General features: G+C 35.0%; 1 protein-coding gene across 1 annotated transcript in view; it reads right to left on the bottom strand.

The window, feature by feature from the left end:
- Bbox1 (butyrobetaine (gamma), 2-oxoglutarate dioxygenase (gamma-butyrobetaine hydroxylase) 1) overlaps positions 1 to 18330 on the bottom strand; it is a 57247-nt gene that overhangs the window by 28413 nt on the left and 10504 nt on the right. The window contains exons 2-4 of the mRNA XM_013019600.1: positions 11970 to 12223; positions 11019 to 11133; positions 606 to 804 (exon numbers count right to left, since the gene is read on the bottom strand). Coding sequence (XP_012875054.1) covers positions 606 to 804; positions 11019 to 11133; positions 11970 to 12188 — 533 coding nt within the window. The 5' untranslated portion in view covers positions 12189 to 12223. The remainder of the gene's footprint in view (positions 1 to 605; positions 805 to 11018; positions 11134 to 11969; positions 12224 to 18330) is intronic.

Raw genomic sequence — 18330 nt, 5'->3', positions numbered from 1 at the left:
AAAGTAGTAGTTAATGGTAAATGAAGTTTAAAAGGTGGGATCCTAATTCAACAAGAACAGGAAGAGGAAGAGATGGCAGTTTGCTGCACACAGAGAGATGACTGTATAGGTACATTTGAAGGCAGTTACTTTAAGCTAGGAAACAAATGTCACCCTGATGTTGGACTCCCGTGTATCATTTTATCTTGACAGCCTGAGCAGCCTAATGCACCACTTGTAACTAGCCAGATCCTAAAATTCTCAGCAGAGAAGGAGTAGAGGAGAAAAACAGTCATAAAATTCAACACATATTCTACAAAATTAAGCCAATTGAAGGAAAAGGTGGGATTGGGAGGGGTGGAGGACAATGATGAATGGGGTGACATTGATTGAGATGCACTGTATTCATAAACTGCTTTGTAGAATGGCAACTCCTTTATACAACTACTAAAGATGAAAAAAAAGGTCTGTGTATTCTCAAACACCATTTTTAGACTCCCTTTTCCATGTGGCTTTCACTAAAGACATCGTGGACATTTCTGCACCTTCCTTCAAAAGAGGACCTCCCTCTGGGAAATATAAAAAACTGTGACTGTGATGGGACTATAAACCATCAGGTGACTCACCCATAAAATGTGAGATAGAGGAATCCAATCCTTTTCCCAAGTTTCATAATTTCTCCTTGCTTGTCAGCTGCTCCAGTGAGTCGTACAATGCCTACTTTCTTGAGGCTGGAGAGCCAATGGTATGCTTGCTTATCATTTTTCAAGACGTCTTCAAAATTCAAAGTAGGCAGTTGGAGCTCTGAGCTCCAATACTGGCATTCTGTGGATGAAATAATAAAAGAGATGGGGTTATGTTGTTTTTACACAAAGCAATAACCTTCGCAAAGGGTTTAATTCATTAGAGCTAATCATTGATCAATCAGTGAGTTAACTAAGTGCTAGTCATTTCAGGCATGCCTGACATCTTGGATCCATACATCTATGCCTCTAACCCAAATATGTGTCTGGTTTATAACTGTTTTCCCCATATGTACCATTTATTGTGGGAATGGTTTTTAGCTTTTAAATGGCTCTTGATTTGTAAGATTTCTTAAGATTTCTTTGCCTAAAACCTTCTCAGAATTAGCCCTGAGATATCAGATTTAATACTATGTGTTTGTCCAACTCCAATTAAAATGTTTGACTAAAACAGAATATTCTTATCCTTGGGAGAAAGGGAAGTCGCAGTTCTTTTTATTTCACCTGATTTAGAGGCTATCTTGGAGATGAAGCTGTTCCTAGCCATAGGAAGGAAATATAAGAATATATTTCTTGGATACATATACCCTTAAATGGAAGTGCAGAAAGAGATAAAGTCAAATGTCTTCCTTTAGCTCTCTCATTCTAGGTTTCTAAATGCTCACAAAAGTATTCACATGAGAAAACAGAAAACAAGTGCAAAGTATAATTGGTTTGCAAATTAGGATCTCCTAAAAGGAGTATAACATTGAGGAAATAGTAATTTTATTTTTTCTTTTTTATTGTGAAAATACCATACAGCGGGGTTACAATTACATGGGCAAGGTAATAAGTACATTTCTTATCAAGCATTGTTGCCTCCTCCTTTGTTTCCCCTTCCCATCCCTTCCCATCCCCCTGCCCCACTCCTGTCCCCCCACCCCTACCCCAAGATGTTATGTTGAAAAATGAACTTTAAAACTTTGGCGCCGCGGGAAAATAGTAATTTTCTAAGGGAAACAAGGCAGATGCTAACAACTGTGTCCAGGAGACAGATAACACTAGCTGCTTTATTTGATTTCTTCCTGTTTTGGGAAGGAAATTGTCAAGTCAGCAAACCTTTCTAACAAGTGTCAGAATAAGAATATATAGTCAATATCATCTTGAACAAGGCTTTACTTTTCTAACTGGGGAATATCCCATCTTATGGAAACTCACCCCAAAGCCTCCAGGGTAAGAGTGAATTATGGTGTCAGTGTTTCTTGCAGTATGTGTGGACTGGAAATCATTTCTTCTGTTGTCAGCCCAGGATAGAATTTTTTTTAGCTGTGAGATATTAGCATAAGTCATGATAAGATGAATTTAGAGACAGAGAGCCATTTCTTACTCTCCCACCAGGTAGTTGGCTGAGGAAATTTTCAATAGCAAGTAGGAGTGTGTATTTGTAAGACATAATTAGGCTATTGATGCCCGTATTGCCAAAATTTCCACAAGAGCCAGAATTTCCAAATTAAACTGCAAACTATAATTTACGTCTTCCTTCTAGCTGTGTTGATAGGCTTAAACAATGCTAACATTTTGGAGTATTAAACACATTCTACATTCTTAGTGTTTGACTATATTGCCTCAGGAAGTCAAACTGCTATCCAGATGGTTTCTTAATTTTGAGTTTCAATTCCTTTGTCCCTGGTGGGACGAGGGACAATGGTAACTAGGTTACCTTGGCAAAGGGAAGCGTGGTAGAACATGGAGCATGTTGAGTTAAGATCAGAGAAAATTACCTGAAGCAATAATAAATAATGAAGGTTTCAGGATAGTCAAGCTATGGTAACTGGTTTTGGGGAAGAAGAGGGGTGGTGTTGTAAGTACGTTCTTTGTATTGGAATGTATCAGCTACTCAGAAATTATGTGTTGATTTATCTTCGCAATAAATCCAGAATTAGACTATGTCCACAAGGCACTATTGCTGGACAGTAGATTTCAAAGACTTCTACAGGGGATTTAGACAAGAAAGTTGTTGGGTAAAATACCATGACATATGATATGATTGAAATATGTTCAAGGCATTTGACCTTTTAATCTCTATCTAATGCTTTTTTCATGATGCTCAACTTACTCTTTCACATGAACAATGTTCTCCAAGTCTAATTCCTCTAGCTTCATATATTTCTTCTAGAACAAGAGTTAGCTTTATATGAAAGTGACACTTCAGAGAAGTGGTCTATTTAGTCTTGTTTTGAATATTGAATTCTCTGCCTATTTTCTTTGCACTCTCATTTGATCATTATATTTTTAAACCCCCAGATTGTAATAATTTGGATTGGAATAATCCAAAAGAAGATGATTGCAGCTGGGTGGTCTTGCCTGTAGTTCTAGCTATTCAGGAGGCTGAGATCTGAGGATCATCATTCAAAACAAGCTTGGGCAGGAAAGTCCATGAGATGGTCATCTTCAATTAACAAGAAAAATAGCCAGAAGTGGAGCTGTGGCTCAATTGGTAGAGTATTAGCCTTGATCAAAAGTGATCAGGGACAGAGTCAGGCTCTGAGTTTAAGCTCCAGGATTGGCACAAAAAACAAACCAAGCCAAAACAACAAAACAACAACAAAATTCGTTATAATTATTACATATTTAGAAAGCTCATTTTATTCCCAGTTAGGAGAAATTTTTCTGGGGTCAAATAATAAGTGTAACAAGCATAAAGAAGAAGTCATCATTTTCTATTTTAAAAGCATACTCCTAAATTCAGTATATTCAGAAACCTAAAAGAAATATTGAAAACAGTTTTGAGTATATTGAGCCTCAGATGGAGATCAAGGACACAGAATACTAGAAGTAGAAGAAATGTTAGAGAATTAATTGACTATTTCATATTAATTTTAAGATTTTTTAACATTAGTTCTTATTTTTGAAGACATGTTACCTAGACTACAGGTGAGGATTCTTCTAATTTGGGGACACTTTGATAATCTATACAAGGGCATGTTATCCATACTATGCTTTTCTCCATTCTGTTGGATAGAATCAGCTATGGCTAGCCAGACATAATAGCACATGTCTATAATCCCAATTATTCAGGAGAAGGTAGAAGGAAGAATGGCTTAAGGTCAGCCTAGACAAAGGTACCAGATTCTGAAAAACAGAAGACAGGCGTGTGGCTCTAGTGGTGAAGTACTTGCCTAGTAAGAGAGAAATCTTGAGAGCAACCTTGAGTACAAGAGAAAGAAAGGAAAAGACAAGGAAATTAGCTATTCTTATTGACATGGTTATTTATATCAAAGGCCTTTTCTTTATCATAGAGATTTAGTAATTTATCAATAGACATCTACTAATATCTTTTGTAAGACATTACTGTTTTCTATTGAGAATAAAACATAACAGAGAAACTATGGCATAGACTTCAATGCTGTTCAATGTAACTGTGGTGATGGAAATTTTCGGTGGATCATAACTACTAGCAATATTACAGATATTGAGACTTGACTTCTAGATGGTCAAACTGAGAAATTCAGGTCATTTTTAAAATTTCATTAATTTAAACTGACTGGTATGTATTAGATAAAACATGTATGGAGAGGAGGACTGGGTTTGATCCATTGCTTTTACCAGCTAGTTTCTTGGACTCTTCTCTCAGTTGTCTCTTAAACAAAACAAAGACAATTATAGTTATCCTGAAGTCATTTTTGACCATGCAGTGTGATTATACAAAGGCTTCATACAGTGCCTGGCACACAGTATACCCATAGTAACATTAAGAATGATAGCTAATATTTGTTGAAAACTTTCTAGGTCTCAGGCACAGAGACTAACCATGTTTCTAATCTTGATGGCAAGAATATGGAATAGATAACTTTAGCATTGCAATTTTGTAAAGAATGGAACAGAGGTTTGAGTTATATATCAATAATTTCCAAAGGTAGTTAGCCATATCTAGGAGAGTAGTTCCCAGTACACAAATCTACAGTGGCTCAAATCAGTTTGTATATATACCAGTATACAAACATTTTATGAATTAAAATACTGATTTAAAATATCCTGCATCCGGATGTCCATAGCTTATTCTGCCCTTTATAAAGGAAAGCAGGACAAGTTATGAGGAATACTTTGTCAGAACTTGTTCAAGTGTCGGCATTTAAAGAAAAGTGTTGGCTGCTAGTAAGGCTTTTTAATTCAGAGAAAATATAAGGAGTAGGGCTCATTGCACAAGACTGCTCTTGCAAGGTTTAAATTCAACAAGCCTTTCTTCTTTAATTTATGCCAATCCAGTCAGTGGTCCAGACCTTTTAAACTTCAGGCCAGTATCACTTTTCAGGCAATTTGAGTGACTAGGTGCTGGGGAGATAAACAGGGACTTAAAACATTCTTACAAGATGCTAATATTTTTAAAACCTTGAGTTTGTGTTTGTGGAGTTTGTGCTTGAGTTATGTTTGAGTCTGAGTTTGTATTATGAGAAATTTGTGCATTCAAGAGGGATCTATTTAGGAAACATATATCTTTACAGCACATTTTAATGAAAATTTACTATCTTGTTTCTTTTAATGATGCAAAAGCTGTAGATCCTTGAAACAAATATTACTCTCTCTATATACATACATATATATATATATATATACACACACACACACATACACACACACACACACACACACACACACACACACGTAGAAAATAAGCCATTTTCAGAGACTCTAGTAAAAAGCAAGGCCATCAACATAATACACAGCATACTCAAGACTACAAATAATTTTCAAGTTTCTACTCTCAGACTATGATTATAATATCTATCTATCTATCTATGTATCTATCTATGTATCTATCCATTTTTGATACCTTTAGCCTGTTTACAATGATTTAAAAAATCTTCAGAGTTTACAATTGTTTTCTTTACCATAATTTTCATTTTGGAGTACCCTGGAAAGAGTTTTGCTCACATCAGAAATGAAGAGCCCCAGCTTATCACAGAACCTGTGACCACACATAACGTCTTCACATACTTCTTTTATTGTAGGTTTTTATTGTAAAAATACTGTATAGAGGGGCTACAGTTACATGAGCCACGTAATGAGTACATTTCTTATCAAGAATTGAGAATTTCAAGGACAGTGCTATGATCAGTTAGTTGCCAAGATCATAATCTTGTTTTGAATGTAAAATACTCTAATTTTCAGGAGATATAGCACCATATTTCCTTAAATCCACGTGGGAAGTCATTATGTGATATCTGTACAGAATATTAAATTTTAACATCAAGAGAACAATTTAAAAACATTTGCCCCACAATTGCAAAAATAATTATTGGGGCACTAAGAGAAAATACATTTTACTAGATTAAATCTTTTGTCAGGAGCCTACCTTAAAAATAAATTTACACATTTGGGTCTAGATACATAAAAAGAATGGAAAATGATGGAAGGTTTAAGGTATGAGCTGGCCTTCCTAATTTAACTTATGGTCTTTCTAATAAATACTTCCTTGAACATGAACTTCACACATCATAAAACTTATGCACAAGCTTCATGCTGGCTTTCAAGGAACCATTTGTACATGATATCCTTCTGAGGGTTAAGCACATTCCAGAGTCCTGAGCTCAGAAACAAAAAGACACAAAGGGGTTCTTTAAAGATTCATGAATGGAGCATGATGATTTTCAATGTGTTATTTCAAGAGGTAAGGATCTTTTATCCAACTGTACTTAAATGAGCTTTGAAATAGTTTATCTAATCTGCAGGGCATCAGCCAATCTGACCCTATTTCTATATATAAACATAGTCTTTGGGCCTCATTAACCCCCAAATCGGTCCCTAAAAAGGGAAAGGAAACTAAGAGGAAAGAAACAGATCTCTTTTCCTCCCTATGGGGATGCTATTCTTTTAAAGTACTCTTTTACTTCTTGTCCAATGAATTCTGTAAGTTTTTCAAGGTTCTAGTGACTTGTATCTCAGAAAGAAGGTGTTCAAGAATAGCTGGGCATAGAAATGAGGGTAAAATATCACAAGAGGTTTGGTATATGTATGAATTAAGGCGAAAACCACACATACATGTGATTTTTGCATTTTGACAAAGGTCTTTGAAAATGGTCCTGAAGCAAACTAAGTGTTCTTTGCTCTATAAGAAAAATCTCCATCTACAAGTAAACATAGTTCAAATCAAGAAAGGAGAACTTTGTATAACTTTACTTTTCCTGTGTGCAATGCAAATACATTTTGGAGGGCCTAACAGTTACCTGAGCTTTTCACTTCTCATAGCAAGCTCTTTAGAAACGAGGAAAGATTATGGGTATGTACTGAAGGGCTGTATTCTGCTTAAGTGGATGGTAAAGAATGGCTCTCCTAGAAGACAGTTTTATAGGATTGAAAAAGTAATAATCCTTCTTGGTCCTGCCATGTAATCAGTTCTGGATTGCTGAGAAAATGGAGAATGATGACTCAATGAAAATAAGATTTTCTTCAAATGACAACTTTTTCAATTTCAGTTCTCCACAACAAATAATATTGAAATCAGATGTTAATAGAAAATATTTTAGAACCAATTACAAACTACAAAACGACATAGAAAACAAGTATTCACTCGCTTTGACCCTAAGTATTAATAAAAAGAATGAAAATTTAAATATAAACACTTAGAGATGTATGTGAATTGCAGATATAAATTTATTAAGTTACTAATTAGATTATTTTGTATAAACATTCTACAGAGTAATTTTCTCATTTTAGTTATGTCAATTAGCTATTAGCAGTTTTACATCCCAGTTATAACAATGAGTATAATTATGCCCAAATTTTACAGGGAAGCTAAAAGGTAATTTATTTTAAAAACAACCTTCATGTTTCTCATGTTGTATTAAAGGCTTCAGCTTTCTATGACTGGAAATGCTCATATTCTGGCTTTCAATAGTTTTGAAATTGTTTCTATAAAAGAAGAGGATAAAAAACTCTTATATAAATATATTCTGTTGATATGAATTCTACCCCTTTATCTCCTCTCTCTTTGTTAAATTTTCATTGTCTACAATTAGACCATTCCTAGCCCAAGACCATTATACCATATAAAGCTGACTCTTTTGTTCTCTTTGTCAGATAAATGCAAAACCCAGGGCCAAAGGAGCACTCAGAGAGGGGAGACTACAATAAGAAACAAGATGTTGGGATTATATTTATAGACTTGTCAATTAAAAAATATATTCATTTGAATAAAATCAATTGTGACTCCACACAATTTAAAACATTGAATAAAAATTATGGCTATAATGGTCTAAAACCTGTGAATTCATTTCTCTGAGTTGTAAAATGCTGACCTGGGAGATATATGAAATGTTTTAATTGAACTTTTTGCTGAGAGGACTTTCTTGCCTAACAGTTAAGGACCAAGTATAGCTCTTGAACTATGTCTGAGTTTGTGTCTTCCCTTCTCTGTTGCCTAACAAGTTTAACAATACCAATGGTAAATTAATTGAAGGTTCCAAAACCTATTTTATATTTTAATAATTTTCCTACTTGTGCAGAATTTTACTTTGTTTCTTTTCCTAGCCAAATTGATCAGGTTTTCTTGAAGTCCCTTCTTCTATGGTATCATGAACTTTTAATGCAGTCTTAATGTACTTAACATATTACACTTGTTTTTATGATTATACTTCACTAGACTTAAATGTTCAAAGACAGAGTTCATACCATTTTTAACCTTCCTTATAATGTCCTTACAGAGTCCCTACTACAAAAGTACCCAGTATACATACAGCTGCATAAATATTTATGAGGAATGATTATTCACCATATCTTACTTTCAGCTGTGAAGTAATCTCTCTAGTGACTGTCTCATGATCAGTGCCATGACTGATGATCATTTGTCTTTTCTTATTTGCTCTCAATACCCAGGCCAGAAGATAAAGGAAAGTACGCTGTACCTTGAAAAGTCTTGTGTCCTCATTAAGGAAAGATTAGGAAAGGAGCCTCACAGTGAGGATTAGAATTCAAAATCCTTTCACAAATATAACTCACATTATTTGTATGTTTTGGGGTATATTGTTGTTCGAAAATAACCCAACAACAGTAAAATAGGTATCAAATTCCATAAGCAAAAAGCTAAAGACCAATATCCCCCCAAATGGCCCATTAATGTCTTCTTTTATCCATCAACTGCACAGCTTGAAAATACATTTTAAAAATCTGATTTTGTTCTAAACCATTGAGGTATTTTCCAGTGTCTACATAGGAGCCAGCTATCCTATTATTCATGATTATGGCTGTCATTGTGATTATTTTTTTTCCCACTACTTAACTGAGTTTACTATAATTTCCATTTTGCTACTGACTGATAATACTGAGCAAACAAGCTCTAAAACTTTACTTGTCATGTGATATTAATGGAGGGATGTGGCTGTATCCTTTTGCACTGCTTAAAGTCTTACGTGATAATAACAAAATGTTGGCTTTTACATCCTAAAATCACCTAAAAAAGAATCTGAAGGAAATAAAAGTAAAACCTAACAAGATTATAAAATCAAGACAAAATTAAGGGAAAAAACATTAGGGGTGCCAAAATAGTTCTAAATTAAATGTTAAAAAAACACATAATCAAGAGAGTATAATTTGACCCAGACAATTGTTATGAAGTTATGTAATGAGAAGAATCTAGCAGCACATTCTTTGGAAGAAAGCAGAAAAAAACCTCTGTTTCCTCTAACTACTTATAGATATATTCAATCAGCTAGCAGTGGGTAATGATAGTTTACACACAAAATCCTAGAACAAAACGAGGTCAGTTGTCAGAACAGTGAAATGTAGTAAATACAGGAATTCAGTACTTGATGAAATTGGTGTATGCTTAAAGACAGAAGGGGATATACTACCAGTATATCAGTCTCTGACTGATCCTTATAGGAAGTGTTGAAATTATGTAATTCAAATTGTTGAATGAGCAAGACCTTTGCTCATCAGTAAACTGCTGAGTTCTCATAGATGTTTGAGAATTCCAGATTGGACAGGAGTAAGGTAAAATATCTGGTTAGTGTGTAACTCTAAGTTCCCAGCAGAAGTGTTATAGAATTCAACAAGATGGTCACTTGTTGATATGATTCAATGATTTAACAGCAGTTAAAAAACATTTAGGTAAACTTTGCAGAAGTTGAAGTTCTAACAAATACTTAAAAATCATCACATATGAGGGAAAAACTGAAAAAAATGAGGGAAGAGGTGACACTAAGAAAATATACTCATTATCTGACTTAGGTAATTATAACCGTCTGAACATCATCTTTACAGAAACAATAATAACAAAAGAGAGTTTGTTAAAGTTCTTCTTTAACCCATGGACTATCCAGCTACAATTCACCAGATCACACATATACTGAGAGAGAGAGCAAGACTGAGAGGCAGAGAGAGAGAGACACAGAGAGAGCAAGAGGAAGAGAGAGAGAAAGAGAGAGAGAGAGAGTAAACCTTAACTCTTCTCATGATTGCCATTGATACAACTTGGGCTCTATTATTTTTTATCCCCCAAATTGTATTTAAAATGTCTAAGTATTTTTTGTCTTAGTTCAAAACTAAAATTTTCTTTGCCCTGCCTCCACATCCCGCCCCTGCTCCCACCCCACCATCTATCATTTGTAATGTTTTCTTGAACATTATTATTGGCTACAGATGGCCTGAAGACTCATAGAAACTTTCCACAGGAAATGTGCTTGTGCTGGTAGAAGAATACACATACTCTCATATGTAATGCTGTGTTTCCCTTTTCATGGGCACAATAATCATAACATTCCATCTGTAGATACCAGGTTAGAGATTGAACTTTGTGCTGTTCTGGCCTTAGACATCTTATTAAGAAGGCAAACTCTGCCCCTTTGTAGGGATGGGTTTGTGGAATATTTGTGGAGTACAAGAGTTAACCCTAGGTGACTGAGATATAAGTCTGTTGCATTTGCATTTTTATTTTTATTATTTTTAATTTTTGTACTAGTCTAGGGGCTTGAACTCAGGGCCCAGTGCCGTCCCTGGGTGCTGCACTTGCTTTATACCTACCTCCTTAGTACTTCTAGAACTGCTCTGTCCTTTTCATTGTTTACCCAAATGATCTGTATTGGCAGCATTTAAAATTATTATTTTAACCAAAACATAAAAGTTTGATTTTGTGGCTAAGCTCAATTCTTACTGTAAATGTCTTACAACATACAAAAGAGATGGAATTATCCAGATTTGATACACAGTATATACATGTAGTAAAAATTTATACCATAGCCAAAGTATGTGAAATTAAACTAATAGTAAATTTTTAAAAAGATCCTTCATTTTAAAAGATATTGAAGACCACAGCAGGATTACCTGGCAAAAACAATTCTTCTTGGAGTTTTGCTCTAGCCTGTTGGGAGAAGCATCTTTTCTTCAACCAATCAGCTTCAAATTCACTATGATGCTCATTGGGCCAAGTGATGTAAACCTTATAAAACAGAGAGGAAATGTCACCTACTTGTACCTTATGCTACTATCTGTTTTGGTTCTCTACTATTGTTCAGTTTCTAAGTATAATTTAAGTTAATCCCGGACTGAAATTTAACCTTTTTATCCTCCCTGCTGGGAGCAAGTCAAGGGGCTGTATCTGAGGCCAATAAAATACATGTAAGAAATGGAATTTAGAAGTTCTTATTCCATATCCTCTAAATCTGTATACCCAAAACTTCTCATGATAAGGTGCTAATATTAATAGTGAGAATTGGAAATAAAGTCCTTAGGTTGGGAGGAGGACAAGAGTTTTTCTGGTTACATTTGCTCTTTGGATAAGAACTGGAGGAAATCTGGAAAAGAGAAAAGAGGAATAGTGGCTACATCTGTATGGCTTTTGAGTACAGTACATTTAGGGTAAGCCATGCACATCTATCTATGGATAAACTTGATTAAATATGAACTAGTAGTATTCTTTGAGTGCTGTCTATATGCCAAGCCCTATGATAAACATTTTTATCTCATTGAATCCCGAATAACTCTCCATAAATAGACTATGTCAGTACCTTCACTGATTTTACAGGTGAATAAATGGAGTCCCAGAAGCAAGCTGCCACTCACTGAAAGAATAATGAGCAATCTTGTAGTAGTACTAATTAGAACATTTGCTCCCATTGGCTGAGCATGCATAATTTGTTCAAAGCACTTTATAAACATGAATGTACAAATGGTTACATATCCAACCAAATGAAACGAAAGTTATTTAAAATTATTGAAAACAAGTCCTTTTAGCTAATGTGAAAGAGAAGGAAGAGAAAACTTAAAGGTGATTACCTTTTTTCTGTCAAATACCAAGCATTTAATACTAATGTTCACATCAAGAGCTTCCAGGAGCAATTTCCGAGCTTTGGCAGAATCCAGATAACATTCAGAGCACTGGCAGTTGTCTCTCAGCCACACAGCCGGGTAGAGGGACTCTGTCCCATCGTGCCAAAAGATCTGCATCAAATGAGCCCCATCCAGTGCTTCTGCCTTTTGGATGAAGCAGTGCATGTTTCTGGTGTCTGGGGATAAATCTCGTCAACCACCTAGTAAGACAAATCAGTGTTAAAAGCAATAGACAGGGAAATTGAATCTGAATTGACCTCTAAGAATGAACAGTTTAAGTGGCCTCTGGCCTCTGCTTTTGATTCAGCTGCTTGGGGCTGTGGTTTGACTTATCAATGCCAGGACCTTTGCTCTGGGTAGAGAATTTCACATGCTGTAAACAGAAACATTGTGGCTAAAAGCAAATAAGATAAAAATGCTGCATCAGGATCCAGATGAAAAGAATTCTTTGTTTTTCCTCCCAGAAATTTTAGATAAAGCCAGAACCAATGACATACATACTTTCATAAATGTTCTTGCATACAAGTTCTGGAATGTTTAAGGGAGAAAATAACAAGCTCCACCAACTAAAATTTCCTCTGAAATTCTAACTGATGCCAATTATTGATGGCTTTTAAAACAAAAAAGCTTCTAGGATACAAAAGTAGTAAGTTTGTTCTGAGGAAGGAATACTAATGTACTTTATTTTATTTGAAGGAGTGCTCTAACTCAGAACACAATGCTATTTTGGTTCTAGCATTTAGTTTTTATTTAAACTTATATTCTCAATAAAATAAAAATAAATGTTTAGGTTCTGCAAAGAACTTGTTTTGTTCATTCTCTGAGATTTTTGTGCTTTGATGTACAGTATTGGGAATCCTAGTCAGAGCAATGAGGGGTGAAAAAGAAATAAAAAGCATCTAAACCTTAAGGAAAGAAGGAAAACTATCTCTCTCAGTTTATGACATGGTATTATATGCAGAAGCCCTAAAGACTCCAAAACCCAAACTTTAAAAACTAACAAAAATTTAGCAAGTTTGTAAGACACAAAATCTGCACACAATCATCTATATCATTTCTATATAATAATAATATTCTATGAGACTGTAATCACATTTATAGCACTATCATGGGAATTTAATATTCAATGTATCAAGGAGATAAAATATCTATATCCTATAAACTGTAAGACAAGAATTAAGTGAACTGATGAAAGATATAGGTTAATGGAATGATACACCAAACTTATGGATTAGGAGAAATAAGAGTCAAAATAAACCTTACGTCAATGTGACTTACAAATTTATATCAAAATTCCAGTGAGATGATTCAGAGAAACAGAAGGAAACATCCACACATTTTTCATAAAGTCACAGAGCAATACTTAGGAGCCAAAGTAACCATAGAAAGAAAAACAACACTTGGAAGCTTCACACTAACTGATCTCAAAACACATTACACAGTTAGTAGCAGTATAAACTAGTAGTGGTAATAAATGAAGCCTGTTGCTGACCTAAGACAGACACACAAGCCAATGGAATAGAGCATTGAGATGAGGAGTAAATCAATGCATTCAATGTTACTTGGTCTTCTGACAAAGTTTCCAAGAAAGGAAATGATGAAAGGATAGTTCCCTCAATAAATAGTGTGAAGAAAACTGGATATCTATTTGCACAAAAAACAGTATAAGAAACTTACTAACCAACAGGAAAACCAAACACCACAAACAAACCAGAGACTCTACCAAGAGACTCGATATGGACACAGGGGAGACACAAGATCCCTAAAATAAATCAAATTATTTTTTCTACTTAAATTTTTTTCTACTCTTTCCTTTTTCTTTTCTTCATTTTTTCTTTTTCTTTTTCCCTTTTCCCTTTGATCCTTTTATTTTCTCTACTTAATCACTGATATGTACCCATCTTTGGTTATTAGACCTTATCCTTCATTGTATGCAAACAATCCAGATATTGATTACTTAATTCACAATTATCAACCTTAATTCCTTTAATTGTAGTATTATTTCATTATACTTATATAATTTTTGTTTTTCATTTTTCATTTTTTAATTTTTATTTTTTCCTTTTTCTTTTTGTTTCTTCTCCTTTCTTTTTCCTCCCTCTGAATTTAGGTCTTAAATATCTTCCCTCTCTTTCTTTCTCTCCCTACATTGTTCTAATCTTATTTTCTCCTCACTATTATCCCTATAACTATTAATTTCTGGATCCCTGACCCCTTCTTTAATTTTATTAGCTCATTGATCCTTAGTGGTCTGTTGTTGAACTAGATTGTATCTGTACTCATTTTGACTGTGTCAAAAACTCTGTAAAACTACTGGGCTCTGGGCTGATGATTGTCTTAAAATAGTGTTCTAGCTCAGAATTGGTTGTGCTTTCATAGTCAAATGGGCAGAATGAGTCTTAGAAACACTAGAAAAATGGCAAGTCAAGCAACTTCATGATAAACAGTCAACAGAGAAGTTAATGAATAATCCAGAGAAGAGTCCTCAAAATGCTCTACAAACACTATTGGGAAACATGGTGAATGAAAATATTGAAAGCTTACAAAGGACTTTGTGTGACCGTGATAGGGCAATGTGTGAGCATGATGAAGCTAACCAAGGATTAAAAGAGGAACTGTATGAGAATGATGTGGCTAAGCAAAGATTAATAGAGGAATTGCATGAGCATGATGAGAATAACCAAAGATTAATAGAGGGATTAATGGAATCCACAAATACAAAACTGGAGGAATCCATGGAGGCCACAAAGAGAAAGTTGAATGAATTTCAACAGAAGGAACGGGAGTCTAAGGAAATATAATTACTCTACTAAAGGAGTTGAGAGTAAACACTGAAAACCAAAGCAAAGCAGTAAAGAAGTCCACACAAGAGCTAAAACAAAGCTCCAACAAAGAAATTGAGGTTATCAAGTCAATTAGAAGAAAGGAAATTAAAAAAAACAAAGCAAAGAGTATTGACAGTAGTTAGACCATGCAGAAGATCAAATCTCTGGGATTGAAGACAGCCTAGACATTATAGAGAAAGAACAGACAAGTATTCAAAACAAATCCAGGAAATATGATAGATTCATTCAATCAGAAGGCCTAATTTAAGGGTAATGGGGTTAGAGGAGGGCCTAGAGATGGAAACTAAAAGTCTGGGAAATTTATTTAACAGAATCATAGCAGAGAACTTCCCAAACATACAAAAAGATAGGCACATTCAGATACAAGAAACCTTTAGGATCCCAAATAGACCAGACCAGACAGGACATCCCACTGTCACATCATAATCCACACAGGATCAATAAAGGCCAAGGAAAGGATCCTTAAAGCTGTCAGGGAGAAAAGATCAATCACCTATAAAGGTAAACAAATCAGAATAGCTACAGATTTATCAGCATAGAGCATGAAAGCAAGAAAAGCCTGGAATAATGTATGCCATGCCCTAAAGACAAACAACTATCAACCAAGAATACTGTACTCCACTAAATTATCCTTCATAACAGAGGGACAAAGAAAAACCTTCCACAGCAAAGAAAAAGTCAAACAATATATCTCTACCAAACTAGTGTTATAAAAGGTACTTAAAGATGTCCTACACACAGAAAACCAACAAGAACATCATGAAGGCAGAGAAACAGCCCCGAAAATATCAGGTAAGCATAGTATGAAGCAGTAGGCACAGCCTCCAAGAAAGTGGATAACATGGTAGGTAATACCAAACACCTCTCAATCCTAACACTCAATTTTAATGGACTTAAGTCTCCAATTAAGCAACACAGATTGTCTAGTTGGATCAAAAAGCAAGGCCCTTCTATCTTCTGCCTTCAAGAGACACACCTTGACCACAAAAACAAACATATTCTGAAAGTGAAAGGCTGGAATAAAATCTACCAAGCAAATGGCTCCCATAAACAGGCAGGAGTTGCAATCCTAATACCAGATAAAATAGACTTCAAATTAAAATTAGGGAGAAGAGATAAAGAAGGACATTACATACTAATAATGGGATCTCTCCTACAGGAGGATATTACAATTCTAAATATCTATTCACCAAATACTGGAACACCCAAATTTATCCAAGAAACACTACTTTCCCTAAAATCTCATATAGATCCAAAGACATTAATTTTTGGGAACTTTAACATACTACTCTCCCTGCTGTATAGATCAATCTGGCAAAACTCAAGAGAGAAATCTCAGATCTAAACAACTGCATAGATCAACTAGACTTAACAGATATCTACAAAATATTTCACCCAGCAGCAACAGAATACATGTTTTTCTCAGCAGCACATGGAACATTTTCCAAATAGACCACATTTTAGGTCACAAAGAAAATCTGGCCAAATACAGAAACCATGAAATTATGCTCTGCATTCTCTCAGATCAAAAGGGAATAAAATTAGAATTCAACACCAAAAGCCACCAAAGAAAATCCTGTAACACACAAAGGCTGAACACACACTGTTGAACTTCCAATGGGTCATGCAAGAAATTAGAACGGAAATTCAAATGTTCATTTTAACAAAGTACCAGCTCCTCTGGGACACAGCAAAGGCAGTACTCAGAGGAAAATTTATAGCTCTGAGTTCCTCCATCAACAAATTGGAGAGATCTGAAACCAACAATTTAATGATGCACCTGAAGTGCTTTGAAAAAGAGCAATAAGCCAAACCTCAATCCAATAGACAGAAACAAATAATTAAAATTAAATCAGAATTAAATGAATTAGTCAAAAACTATAGAAAGAATCAACAAAACAAAGAGTTGGTTCTCCGAAAAAATTAACACAGTTCACAGACCCTTAGCAAATCTTACCAGAAAAAGAAGAGAACACACCAAATAAACAAACTCAGAGATGAGAATGGAAACATCACCACAGAAAAAAAATCAAGATTCAGAACATTATAAGGGAGTACTTTTCAAACCTTTATGATAATAAGTTTGGAAGAAATGAATGAATTTCTAGCAAATATTAACATGCCCAAACTAAACAAAGATGATTTAAACCAACTTAACAGACCCATATCAAGCATCAAAATAGAAACAGCAATAAGAGACCTCCCATCCAAGAAAAGCCCAGGACCAGATTGTGTCACAGTTTAATTTTACAAGGCCTTCAAAGCAGAACTCAGACCAATACTCCTCCAACTCTTCAATGACTGAAAGTTTCTATGAAGCCATCATAACCCTAATCCCAAAACCAGGCAGGGACTCATTGAAGAAAGAGAACTATAGACCCATTTCTTTGATGGACATTGGTGCAAAACTTCTCAACAAACTTTTGGCCAATTGACTTCAACAATTCATCCAAAAAATCAGACCTCACGATCAAACAGGATTCATTTCAGGGATGCAAAGCTGGTTCAATATACACAAATCAATTAATATAATTCATCACATCAACAAGAGCAAGGATAAGAACCATATGGTTATCTCCATAGATGCAGAAAAAGCATTTGACAAGATCCAACACCCGTTTATGATGAAGAAGGTTCTGGAAAAATTAGGAATCCAGGGAACGTTACTCAATACAATAAAGGCTGTATATGACAAACCTACAGCCAGCATTATACTCAATGGTGAAAAACTAAAGCCATTTCCTCTTAACTCAGGAATGAGACAAGGATGTCCATTCTCTCCACTTCTCTTCAATTTAGTATTAGAATGCCTAGCTACAACAATAAGACAACATGCAAACATAAAAGGGATCCGAATAGGGAAAGATGAAGTAAAACTCTCCCTCTTTGCAGATGCCATGATCATGTATTTAAAGAATCCCACAGACTCCACCCCCAAATTATTCAAGCTGATTCGAAACTTGGGCAAAGTAGCAGGGTATAAAATTAATCCTCAAACATCAATGGCTTTTCTGTAAGCCAACAATGAGAAAAGCGTGGCTGAAATCAGGAAAACAACTCTATTCGAAATAGCCCCAGAAAAAATAAAATACCTAGGAATTAACCAAAGAAGTGAAGGACCTCTATGATGAAAACTTTAAAATCCTGAAAAAGGAAATCAAAACAGAATTTAGAAAGTGGCCAAACCTCCCATGCTCCTGGATTGGAAGGATCAACATCATGAAAATGGCAATATTTCCCAAGGCTATCTACAAATTCAATGTGATACCTACCAATATTCCAACCTCAGTCTTCAAGGAAATAGAAGAGGCAATCCAAAAATTCATATGGAACAATAAAAGACCCCGAATAGCAAAAACGCTCCTCAACGGAAAGAACACTGCTGGAGGAATATCAATACCAAATTTCAAAATCTACAATAAAGCCATAGTAATCAAAACAGCTTGGTACTGGCACAAGAA

The sequence above is a fragment of the Dipodomys ordii genome, unplaced genomic scaffold (assembly GCF_000151885.1).
Source record: "Dipodomys ordii isolate 6190 unplaced genomic scaffold, Dord_2.0 Scaffold46, whole genome shotgun sequence".
Classification (NCBI taxonomy): Eukaryota; Metazoa; Chordata; class Mammalia; order Rodentia; family Heteromyidae; genus Dipodomys; species Dipodomys ordii.
Note: the sequence above shows the minus strand (reverse complement) of the source record. Positions and strands in the feature narration are given on the sequence as shown.